This window comes from Toxotes jaculatrix, chromosome 20, assembly GCF_017976425.1.
Source record: "Toxotes jaculatrix isolate fToxJac2 chromosome 20, fToxJac2.pri, whole genome shotgun sequence".
Taxonomy (NCBI): domain Eukaryota; kingdom Metazoa; phylum Chordata; class Actinopteri; family Toxotidae; genus Toxotes; species Toxotes jaculatrix.
In genome coordinates this window covers 11,053,220-11,065,950 of record NC_054413.1, presented here as the reverse complement: position 1 = coordinate 11,065,950, position 12,731 = coordinate 11,053,220, and the positions used below count along the sequence as shown (strand labels likewise).

General features: G+C 40.3%; 1 protein-coding gene across 1 annotated transcript in view; it reads left to right on the top strand.

The window, feature by feature from the left end:
• Positions 1–675: 675 nt before the first annotated feature.
• Positions 676–12,731, top strand: part of LOC121200811 (polycystic kidney disease 1 like 1) — a 31,658-nt gene continuing 19,602 nt past the window's right edge. Inside the window, exons 1-19 of the mRNA XM_041066316.1 lie at positions 676–688; positions 2,035–2,179; positions 3,349–3,512; positions 4,556–4,624; positions 4,823–5,019; positions 6,214–7,510; positions 7,922–8,087; positions 8,353–8,592; positions 8,732–8,864; positions 8,947–9,150; positions 9,419–9,600; positions 9,692–9,895; positions 10,015–10,178; positions 10,302–10,559; positions 10,863–11,084; positions 11,704–11,775; positions 11,850–12,029; positions 12,126–12,203; positions 12,472–12,614. Coding sequence (XP_040922250.1) covers positions 676–688; positions 2,035–2,179; positions 3,349–3,512; positions 4,556–4,624; positions 4,823–5,019; positions 6,214–7,510; positions 7,922–8,087; positions 8,353–8,592; positions 8,732–8,864; positions 8,947–9,150; positions 9,419–9,600; positions 9,692–9,895; positions 10,015–10,178; positions 10,302–10,559; positions 10,863–11,084; positions 11,704–11,775; positions 11,850–12,029; positions 12,126–12,203; positions 12,472–12,614 — 4,131 coding nt within the window. The remainder of the gene's footprint in view (positions 689–2,034; positions 2,180–3,348; positions 3,513–4,555; positions 4,625–4,822; positions 5,020–6,213; positions 7,511–7,921; positions 8,088–8,352; positions 8,593–8,731; positions 8,865–8,946; positions 9,151–9,418; positions 9,601–9,691; positions 9,896–10,014; positions 10,179–10,301; positions 10,560–10,862; positions 11,085–11,703; positions 11,776–11,849; positions 12,030–12,125; positions 12,204–12,471; positions 12,615–12,731) is intronic.

Sequence of the window (12,731 nt, the reverse complement as noted above, 5' to 3'; positions counted from 1 at the left end):
CTCTGGTACAGTCAGTTTGAGGACATGACGCGGTCTGTCAGCGGCCCCTGCTGGCCGCAAGGGGGAGTGGGGAAATTCTCTTAAAGGGGATGTCTGAAAAAGCGGAAGAGGTTTTTAAGGTGGACCGGTGGAGTTAGCTGCACGACGAGAGCGCCTGTTTTGTTTTGGTTTGGTTTTTTTTCCCCTAAAAAACACAATTCCCCTGCAAAGGGCTCACAGGGCAACCGGGACTCAGACTGAAGACTTTCCCCGGTGCCGTTGTGTTTTTGCGTTTCTAAACCCCGACACCTCAGACTCGCTCAGCCAAAAACTATGCGCCTCGTGAGGAGCCATTTAGTCTCGAGCTGTGGCTGACAGTCTTACCTTTGTCAAACCCAGCTGAAAAAAAATAATAACCAGTGCTACTGAGATCATTCCTCTCATTTCCAGTTTAAAACGACGTTTTGGAAGAATTTCCTTGAATCAACCAAATAAGTGCCCGAGCTCGAGCTCGAGAGCAGAGTGAAACATTAAAGACACTGATCCACACAGGTGAAAACGCTACTGCAGCATGTGTCATTCCGGTGGCATTGACTCGCCAGGAAAAAAAAAATCAGGGCTCAGAATAAAAATCAAATGGTTGGTAAGATTAACGTTTTTCATATTTTGTATTGGACAATGATTTGGTATAACCTAATGGATCATTCAGGTCAGATCTGGAAGATGTTTCAAGGCTGGTTCCTAAAGAAAATAAATAAATACATACATACATTTTTTAAAAATCTGACATAATAAAACGCAGATTTGATTACTTTTACATTCTTTTGCAGATTCCAGATTTTGTTTTTAGAGTTGACTAAAGAATATAAATCAGTTCCTGGCCCTCAAATGGTCCAGACGGCTGAAATAGGCTGTTTGACAACAACTGAATCAAACCAGTGATGTGATTTCCTCTATGGCTTGACCTTAGTCTCAGAATCTTAGGATATGAATAAATAATCTTCTTATTAATAATAATGATAATAATAATCTACTTTTTGTGATATTGTTTGTAAGTCTACCTGAAGCATGTGGGGCGCGTGGCCAGGTCACATCAGGCCAGTTGAGTTTCAGTTGAGTTGATGATAATTCTACAGACAGATCTTTAGATTGGGGTTAGACAAAATAACAGAAACACCCCCTGCTCATCTTTTCGGCGCAGTTTTTCTCCTGTTTTGTTTAAAATGCTCACGATTTTCTTTGCCCTCATCAGGCCACGTTATTTTTCGCAGTCCTTGTGACAAAAGTACCAGCAGTTCATCCCGCAACATCGGCCTTTGTTCCTCTGGAAATTGCTTTATTTTGCGCGTAAAAGCCCAAACTCCGGCAACACTGCGTCAACTTAGTGTGTCTGACTGGGCGACCTTTGCAACTGTGATTTTCACGGAACGAGCGATGAAAACAGACACAACACGCTGCGTTAAAATTTGATATTAACTTTGAATGATCAAAACCATATTTAAAGGACATATGCGCGTTTTATTTAAGTCATTAAAAGGCATTAGTAAAAACAACCAGTGATCCATTCACCCTCAGCAGCATCCAATGGAATGCAGTTATAAGGAAACACATGCATTCTCACTAAAATTAAACTAATTAAGCTCTCAAATGCACTGTAACTTATTTATGGAATGGATATTTTACTGCATGGCATCATTTTAACAGGTCTGTAAGTAAATGTTCTGTTTGATCCCGGTTCATTGAAACCAGCTTCCTCCTGCCTCACACCATTTTCTGGTTCCTTGGTTTGCATACAGTCGCCTCCGAGAGTTCTCACTTCCCATTCACCTTGTATGCAGAGCTTGTGTTGTCAGTGCAGCCGCTTTTCTCCTCCCTTCTTCTCCTCAGCCTTAAACTTCTGCGTCCTCATCAGATGCAGTTTGTCCATCCAGCTGTTCATCCCGAGCCTCTTCTTTGTTGCGGCCTCTGGCCGGAAACTTCCCGGATCAAACATGTTTAGTCCTTTGGTTTACGTGTTTATTTCACTGCATCCGTTTTTTAATACTCTGTCTGCAGCAGTTCATCCGTCAGGTCACGAGAATTCAGCGTGGTTCGTGGGATGCGTCAACGCCGGCGACTCCTTTTTCTCCAGACTTTCTTTACCCAAAGGTGCCCATGACCTTGACCCGGTAACCTGCTCTGCAAGCTGTCTGGATGAAGGGTAAGTTGGGGGATTCGGTGAAAGAGCAGCTGAGGCCATTGCATTTAGGATAAAACCAGCTGGGATATTTATTATGTAGAATTACGTTGGAAATCCATTTATTATTATTTATTTATTTTTTAAATTTGTTCCTATTGGGACCATGTCGTTTCTCAGTGGTGTCACTAATAATCTGGTGTTAGAGTAATCTCCTATCAAAGCCTAACAAGGAAGGGGGATGTAACTGGCTTTCATGCAGTAAGCCTCCGTGAAATAAACAAACAAACAAACAAGCCAAATAAATAAGTATGAAAACAGTATTCTTATAAATTCCTCAAACACTTGTGCTGTAGTTGTGCAGCTGTAGTTGTGCAGCTGTAATCGCATTCTGAAATACACCAGAGAATTTAAAGCCAAACACCAGACTAGTTTCTTATATAAAATAAACGTCATGGAAGTTAATATTTTCCTGCATTTTTATCTTCCTGTGAGGAAATTCAGAAAATAAAGTGATTTAAAAACACATTTTTCAAGAACCAAAAAGCCTTAAATCATGAAACTTGGCCTCTGGGTTCAGTTAGACTGCCTGGCTTTTGTGAAACTTCAACGTTATTTTGGAAATACACCTTTTTACACCCTGTTCCTGTTAACAAAACATGTTAACATGAACGCACAATTTTGTATAGGTGTGTTTGGATGAGCTGGATGCATGTATAACACTCAGCAAGTAATTTAAACACTATTACACCAACCTTCACTATTTGCCATTGAAGGTACCAGGTTGCAGCATTGACCTTGGAGAGTTGTTACTGTGGTAACCACCAGCTACAGGGATGGATCTTTAGTGAGTGTTTCAATACATCTTCCAATGGAGGGTCAGATGTCAGAGGAGAAAGTGAAAGACAAAGGTGAGAGAGACTTTTTTTTTTTTTTAATTTTTCTCCCAGCATCTAACCATGACTTCTCCAGGTTTGTGTCATGTCCTGATCCACAAGACAATGAATGAAGGCACAAACCTAAAGTGTTACTATCTCCTTAAAACCACTAAAGGCAGTCTGAGTAAAATATTTAAAATTCATTTAGAGTTCAAGTCAGTTAATAATTTTACAGCTGTTGTGTGTGTCAGAGTTCCTGAAGCTTTTTGTGTTTGACCTGGGCTGGATACGTCTTTCTTTTCTTTTCTTTTCAAGTTTGCCTGTTGCAAGTGAACAGGGGATTGTGGCACTCTACAGAACTGAAGGACCATTTCTGCACACCATCAATCTATCTGCTCCTTCAGACAGAGTGCAGGCTGGGAAGACTTTTGTTGTGGTGGTTTCTGGAAACCTGGCTGGACGCCCCAACCAACCCACAGGTCAGCTGCCACTGCATTATACACAGGTTCATGGAAATATGACTCTAAAGTTTGCACAGAGGTTGACTTGTGTTATTAATACTCTCTGACTTTGCAAAGAGCTTTGTTTTAAATAAAGTTTTTTTTTCTTTTGTGCTTAAAAGTGAATGCATTTTTAAAAATATAGTTTAAATGGTATGTTGCTTCCTGAACATTCATTTATTTTTTTTTTATAACTGTCTGTAATTGTGGAAATTCATTTTTTTGTCCGTTGCATATTTGCATATTACTAATAGATTTATATAAAGCACATGAGTTTTTGGTTGAAAGGAAGGATGTTATGCACCAATTAGCCACACACACACACACACACACACATTTTAATTACATTTTCAATGATTATATTAATTATGTCATATGATGTACTAGTGTAACTTATTATTATCATTTAAATTATTGCAAAGAGAAGTTCTAATCATGTGCAGAGCGACTCCAACTGTAGAGTGAATTTTAGAAAGGCAGCATTTGTATAGTCATATAGTTTATATAGTGTTTATCTAATTTTTAGTTTTGACTGTTAAAGGTTCAGTCATTTTATTTTCTAAAAACAGTTAAAGCCACTTCACAAAAAAAAAAAAATTACTGTCAGTATTTGGATATGAAGGAGAAACAAGCTACATAAAGTTCAGTATTCATTCATGTGAATCCATTATAGGGTCATAACAGCTGCAGATGTAAAGTCTAATGTGGTTAAAACATGATCATAAATAATTTAGTTATATTTTTCTAAATTATGTCAACTATATAATTATAAACAATGATGTAATGCAACATAATGCATCCAGATCTAATCCTAAAATAATAATAATTTTTGAGAAAATATTTTGTGTCCTTCTTAATAAGTTTTTACATAAAAGAATCTACTTACACATAGAGGAAAAAAATCTGAGATTATTTGATCAATTTTCACAAAGTATATATATATATATATATATATACACATACATATATATACATCAATGTTTTGTTTTTCTTCTTTTAATTTTTTTTTCTGTGATTTTCAGGGATTCAGAGTCTGGGAGGGCAGGACCTCTCTTATGTCACTGTGGAGTTCCTGGACAGGACCCCTAAAGGTCAAAATTCACATCATGTCAGCTTGTTAGATGACGGTTCTTTTGTTATGTCGTCCGACTGGATTTTGGAAACTCCTGGAAAATATGTAATCAGTAAGTCAACATGAGAAAATGTTTTCTAACAATGAATAATTAATCAGTTAATAAGAAAAATAAAATGTGTATTATTATGTAATCTCTCTTTTTTTTTTTGTTTAGATGTCAGTGTTTCCAACCTCCTCTCCACACTGTCCTCCACCCTCCACCTCTCCGTCTCGCAGCCTCCTCCAAATAGCTTGGTGATCTCTGTGCTCCATGGGCCCCTAGGTGTCCCCTCCTGCACACACCCCCAACAGACAGACTCGCACAGTATGCAAGCAGCACACCTGGGCGACCCTGTCACACTGCAGGCATACGTGGGTGAGGGTCGGGCAACAGAGTTCTGCTGGTGGTTTATTCACGAAAAGAGAGAGGAAGAGAAAAAAGGCGTAAAGACAACTTGCTTCCCCAATTCTGACTGTCTGATCAGCATGTTGGTATGTAGGACTGAGAAAATATTACTATATTACATAATATGTATTTATCTTAGAATTAAAGGGTTTGAGCATTGAAGGCTGTACTTGAATCACTTAAATCTGAGAGGATTTTGGTAAAACTGACCCATAAATAATGTGTGAAAATGTATAAAATGCAAAACAAACATTTCTTAATATAACTTTAACTCAGGTTTTAATCAAGTTAAATTAGGTCTCTAACCATTCAGAATTCATAGAGGTCAAGGGTCAACACTTCAGCATCAACAGCATCATATCCAATAGTTAACTATTTGCTGAATTACTTTGTGAACTCTTCATAGCCTCTTCCTCCCTGTTTGAGAAAGGGATGTAACCAAACTCTGATGCACATGTTGCTGAAAAAATATTTTTTGTTAGATTAAAAAATTGTCAAAGTGTAACTTTAATTCGACAGAAGTAATTTTTTCATGTTTTTAATCAACAACTGAGAAAATTGAATTCTATATGCTCTCAGAACTGGACCTTTGACACAGAGGGAGTTCACATGGTGTCAGTGAATGCCTCCAGTTTAAATGGATGGACACAGCAGACAATAAATGTTGTGAGTACCTTTGCTTTCATTCACTAAAAAAAAATATTAACCTAATGTGACATTAATGATCAATGCATAATGATGGTGATATTCTAAGTTTATCTTATAGTCGACAAATCCCATATAAAGACCAAAACCAACAACGTGTTAATACTCTCTGACTTCTCATTGGTTCCTACTAAAGACGTACATTTTTAAATTGAATTAAATCTAAATAAACTACATTCCCCTTGTTCATCAGTCATTCCAATGCAGGGACATGTCACCCAGTGCAAGAATATAAATTATTATTGTTTTTTTAAATAGTGTTTTAATTGTGTTTTGACAGAGGAATGAGGTAAATCAGGTTTGGCTAAACTCGTTGGTTTTGTTAATTTTCATGGAGTTTCTTAACAATAAGAAAAATATCAATTGTAACCAGACTAATCCTTCATTCTCAAAACTGTGTGTGTTTTTGTACATATTTTTTTCTCGCAACTTAATGTGGCTGTGTGCTCTTGCAGGAAGTTGTGCGTCTCGCTGTTTCTGACCTTAAAGTGAGCATTTCAAGGAATTATCTGAGAGCTGGAGGGTGCATTTCTGTGGATGTGGAGCTTTTCACCACCATGAAGCACCTGCTTGTCCTCAACCTCACACTAAACGCTGAGAATGACCACAAATACGAGGACAGTGTCGACCTCAGCAGCAAAGGAAAGGACATTAACAGCTGCAGCGGCGGCAACTTTGGCAATAACTGCTGCAGTATTGACAGCTCTGACATGAAGAACAATATAACAAATGATGACAGAAGTGTCTTCAGTAATGAAATCAGTGCCAACGCTACTCACTTTAACAAAACTGAGAGTCATACAAGCACAATCACCGACTGGAAAAACAGCAATGATGACGACTATAACTGCAGTAACCATGGCAACATCACCCATGATCACAATCTCAATCAACGCCGCAGTAATATCCGTTGTCATGGTGGCACCCACTCCTATTCCCACCACTTCATCCCTCTCCACCTCCTCCACACCTCCAATCAGTCCAGCTGCCGTCTGCAACTCCACCTTGGCTGCCGCCTCCCTACCACAGCAGGACGGTATCACCTCACAGCATCTGTTTTCTCTACTCCCGATCCTTCATCAGTGCTAATCTCCACTGTCCTGCCTCAAGTCTTGATGGTGTATGAGCATATCTGTGCCCTGAGGCCATCTGGGAATTGGACATCAGTGTTTCCAGCAGACTCAGAATTTAGCCTGGAGGTTGTCAGCCACGGAGGCCGCTTGGGGTCAACAATAATTTGGACTTTTAGTTTGGAAAATGCTGTTGTGATCAGCAAGACAACTGAAGAATGGAACATAAATGTGTCTCTTCCTCTAGCAGGACGTTATAATGTCACAGTTAAGGCCTGTAACCCAGTCAGCTGGACCTCATTTCAAACACACATCCTGGTTCAAGACATAGTTGGGGAGCTGGTTTTGAATGTTCCCAGTGTGATCAGAACAGAACAGAAACAATCCCTTTTATTTAGTGTTGCAGCAGGGTCAAACATGACCGTCTCTCTGCTGGTGAATGCAACATTACAGTACCGAAACAGCAGCTACGCCACAGGAGAACAGGCAACGGTGGTTTTGCTTTTCAACCACACAGGGACAGCTGTGGTTGAGCTTCGAGCTGAGAATGAAGTGTCTTCTCAGAACAAAAGCGTCAGAGTGTGTGTTGAGGGGAACAGGAAGCCGTCACCGCAAGTTAGAGTTAATTCAAACTGGCAGCCACCCACCAGTCAAAGTCCTGTTCACAGCCTGGGTGACATTGGTAAGGAAGTGTTTTTAAATGACACTGAGTGGTGCAAAATGAATCAGATCATGAATCAAACCTTTTTTTCAAAAGGAGTTTGTCTTTCATTTCTTGTAAATGCTAAGAAAACATATTATAAACCTATAAACTAAAAGTGTATCTTTAATCGGCGTGCAGGTTTTATGACCTGCGATAACCAACCAGTTCTAACCAATTCTAGAATAAAAATCATAATTTGATTTTTTCAGATGGAACAGACACCACGTACAGCTTTAGTTCTTTTATGATGCTGTCAAGCTGTTGGAGACTTATTAGTTTAGAGTTTACTATCTAGTCCTCTCATTTGTTTGTGATGGGACATCATGCTAGTTCTTCTATCATTTACCACTTTCTTAAGACATTATTTTCTTTCATCATTTGTCCTTGCAGTGCAGATTTATGCAGCAAAGCAAGCTTATCCCACAAATACAGATATAACCTTCCTGGCTGTGACTGATGTACCAGATCTTTTGGAATTTATCTGGCACTTTGGAGACTCCACATCAACCAGAACCACCTCAAGGACTGTCACCAAAAGATACCATAAACCTGGCAGGTACGAGACACATACTAAATATATGATACAGTGTACAGTAGGTGGGTTATTTTTTTAAAACTTGTAATAATGTGTGTTTTATTGTATTCCTAATAACAAAAAGTTCAAGATTAATGTGTTGTTTTCTAGCAGAAGCAGTGTGAGTGATGCATTTAGATGTTGGGTTTCCATATATATTTATCAGAATGTTCAAGTTATCAGTTTAAGAGCTTGTGCATATACATCAATTAAAACAAAATACAATTCAAATCTCTCTTCAATGCAGGTTTGATGTGGTTGTAGTCATGTCTGGTGGCCACTCATCCATCACCTCTGAGGTGTTCCCTCTGGTAGTGCAGAAAGCAGTGAAGCTCAACAGGCTGGTCCACCAGGCGTCAGTCCTACAGAATCAGACGGTGACAGTGAGTTGCCGGGTCAATGTTGGGACCAACCTCACCTTCCTCTGGAACTTTGGAGATGGATCATCCAGGCTGGGACAGAGCACAGAACAGCATGTCTTCAAAAAGTGAGCCAGAGAGTTTCACTTGATTTTTATGGTTATATGGATAACATGGTTACATGGATAAATTGTCAATAACCCGTTTATTTGACTGTAATGTGTATTTGTGCCTGTGTATATTTAGTGTAAGTGTTTCTCTCTGCAGAACAGGAGAGTTCAGAGTCCAAGTGAGTGCGTCTAACCTGGTCAGCTCTGCCTCTCTGAGCAGTCACATCTTTGTTGTGGACTGTCCTTGTCAGCCTCCACCGGTCAAAAACATGGGTCCTCTCAAACCACAGGTACATCACCAGCAGGGCCGTTACCTTGACCTGAACATTAACAAGTCAAGTCTCGCAAAAAAAAATTCTCCTCTCTCTCCAGGTCCGGAGATACGAGGTTATATGTCTGGGGGTGACCTTTGAGACTGATATTGACTGTGACATATCAGGAGGCCTTCAGTACACCTGGACCCTGTTTGACTCTGCAGGCCAGACCTTCCATTTGCCTTTCACAGACACACACAGACAGAGTCTCACACTCCAGAGCCATCTCTTGCTCTATGACACCTACACTGCCATAGCCAGGGTAAGTAGCTGAAAACTGCCATGCATGGTGGAGGCAGAGGAACACATCACTTTTGCATAGCCTGGATCTTTAAACTTGATATTTGGACTTCTTCTTATTCTGGCCTTATCATTCATGTCACAAGCAATTAAAAGCAATTCATCTATAAATCTTCCTGCTCAGAGAAAAAAAAAATCCTTAATAGCTGTACCCTTGCAGAATTAGGAGGAATCAAACTGTCGCTCTAAGTGACTGTGGTCTGACTCCATAATCATTACTTACTCTGCAGGTCCAGGTCATTGGCAGTGTGGTGTACAGTAACTACAGCGTGAGAGTTCAGGTGGTGCCAAGCCCTCCTGTGGCTGTCATCCAGGGTGGTACCAACATCTTCATTAACAACAGGAACACCACCGTGCTAACCCTGGACGGGCGGAGATCTTACGACCCTGACTTCCCCACGAACCCACTCAGGTGGAAACTGCGACCTGCACTCAAGTCTTTGCATCCAGTTTGATTCATTTTTCTTTGGAACTTAATATTTTTGCAAATGTTCTCTTTGCAGCTACAGCTGGACGTGTAAACCACTCAGCTCCATCACCACTCCCTGTTTCAGCCAGCACGTTCCCACTTCCTTCCCTGTGCTTGTGTTTCCAGTTAGTTTCTTAAAACCCAACTTCGACCAGTTCCAGTTCACGCTCACCATACACAGTGGAGAGCGTTCAGCCTCATCAGAAACCTTCCTCACAGTAACACCAAACTTGCTTGGGTGAGAGTTATAAAAACTCACTCTATTGAATTTAAATTGAGGATTAAACTATACTGAACTGATTGATAAATGAACATTAACTGATGATTTCAACCTTCATGTAAACCTTTCCAATCCAGGAAAGTGTCTGTTTACTGTCTTCATTGCCAAGGAGATCAGGTGAACTGGGGGCAGCCGTTCTCTGTCAGTGCCTTGTGTGAAGACTGTGATGTCTCCCCAGAACACATCCAGTACACCTGGAGTCTGTACCTGGTCAATGCCTCCTCCAGGCCTGTCTTGGAAGGTAAAATAAGGACAACTTCATCCAGTTGAGGACTGGGTTCAAAACTGATTGATTGAGGGGTTTCATTTACAAAAGAAAAAAAAAAACAACACTTTGCCTTAATTCTGTTTTATTCTATTCCAGTTCCATTTTGTTACACAGTGGATCTCAGTGCTCCTTATTCAATCATCAGCAGTCCTGCCAGTTCCCCTCAGACTCCTGGGACCTCCACCCTGCCTCCATCTGACACAGATGCTTCCCACTACACCAGTTCTGTCCATGCCTCAGACCCTGTTCTCCTGACTGAGATTATTTCTAAATCTATAGCTAGAAAGCAAAATCTGGGACTGACTGACAGAAGGACATCATCAAAGAAGAGCAGAAACATGTCAAGAAAAGCTGGTATGTTTTTAAATGTGTTGAAGTACCACTCTGTTTCTAAACTTCTCTTCTTCTCTTTCTTTCTGTGAGTCTGCGCCCTCAGCTGCCTAAGCTCCAGGCACCATTCTGCCCTGGGGCTGCTATCTATTGACAGTGTAAGATGGTGTATGTATAATTTAAAAATGAATGTTAACAATGTTAAGAATCCCAAAAGCATTTGAGTGCTGGACATCAATGAGGAAATTAATAATAAGTTATACTGTGAAAGGTTATAGTGGTGCACAGTCTATGAATTATTTAACAGCTTATCCTCTTTATGTCCAGGAAAGGAGCCCTTTCATCACTCCCTGGGAAAGTTTGACCATCCAGAGCATCACCCCTCCACTGAATACCCACCACTCACCCCTGACAACAGTGGAGTCCTGTATCCAGAACACTTTGGCCAAAGCGACGTTAACAGTGAATTCCCAATTCATTATGATTCCTCTGCTGAGTGGGAATTTCCTTTTCCTGTCCTGGAGACTGGTGACGTGGGAGGTCGACCAGGTGAGTAAAAAAATACTGAGCTTGATTTTTGTCTCTAAATGGTAAAATAAAAGGTGTTTTCAGTCACTGATTTGATTTTGGATCAGGTTGAAGCTAGGGGCAGCTTTACTGGGAACAGGTTAATAAACTACACATACTAATAAGAATGATAGAATGTGCAGTGTCTTTGAACCTAGCACCACTTGGAGGCAGCAGAAACAAGCTGTAAACACAACACTGACTCATAAAGTTGACATGGCCAACTTTAGTAGCCAGCAGTTACACATCCTTTATTTACATGTAAATTCAGGGTGTATTTATATGTAAATAGAGATATTTATATGTTTACAGATATGAAGCAGTTGCTCTGTAATTGCAAATATGGAGCAGTTAGAGTCATATTTGTGTTCACATAATGAGTATAAGGCCGACATGCCTAGCTGTTCACTCTTTTAGCTTTGGTTTTGGTCTCCTCCAGTTCTTGAGAGAAATATTTGGCTCTTTAGCTGTTAAATGTGTATTACTTATGGTTTCACTTGGTTGCTGTTGTTGTTATTTTTTTTTTTTTTTTGCTGTTACTTGTATATCACATTACCTTGTTAAGAAAGGCTCTATATAAATAAAGCTGATTCAATTACAGATTCAGATTACAATGTTCCATTCCCAAGTGCAGAGGAGGGAGACCCGGGAATTTCAGCAGGAAGACCCACAGGTGCTGTGTTTGTGTTTGCTACTGTAATTATTGCTACTGTGAGAGGTCGTCTGTTTACTCACATGTTTTCTCAGGTGTGGAGGGTGAGACCTTAAGTCCAGGAGATGACTCAGTGTTTGATCCAGCAGTACACAAAGATGAGGGGAGTAACCTGGTGGTTTCCAGACCGTCTGTGGTGATCCAGGAGCCCACTTTGCTTGATTTGCCCCGAGACCTAGTAGACAGAGGCCTTTTTGAGTCCTACACTCATGCAGGTACATTTTTGAGGAAACTCACCTACGTACATTTATTCTTTCTTTCACTCTGTATCTCAGTCTTCAGTCATTTTCTCTCTCCTTCGATCTTTATAGGAATTTCCTCCTCTCTGCTCAGTTTCAGACCCTTCAGTCTGAGGCCGGGAGGCATATACATGTTGGAGGTCACTGCCAGTAAGTTTCTCAACAATAATAAGAACAATGACAAAGGTATTTTTGCCCAGATCTAATGTGTTAAGTACACTGAACTATGACAAGTGGAATGTCTAATGAACGTGATGAAATACAGATTCTGTACAGTCCCGAATAAGTTCTAAAACCATCGGTGTCTGCAGTCGGCTCAAAATAATAATGACAAAATCAGTCCCATCATTTATTTTTCTAATGAACGGAAGGGATGGAGATCTAGAACATGATCTTGACTGTCACCTGTTGTTCTCAGAATCTCTGAATAGTTTTTACGGCCGGACTCAGCTGTTTTTAGAATCCAAGCCAGCTCCAAAGGGCATGACATGTCAGGTGCAGCCGGTCAGGGGGATGGAGGTGCACACACATTTCAGCATCTTCTGCACGTCAGGGAAAGAGGTATCTCCTGTCGCACACACACCCACACACATGCATACACAAAGTACAGTTAATGTGCAAGCGCTCAACCATTTCTATCCAGCTTTTATTTCTTATAGTTTTCCCTGCATGTCAACC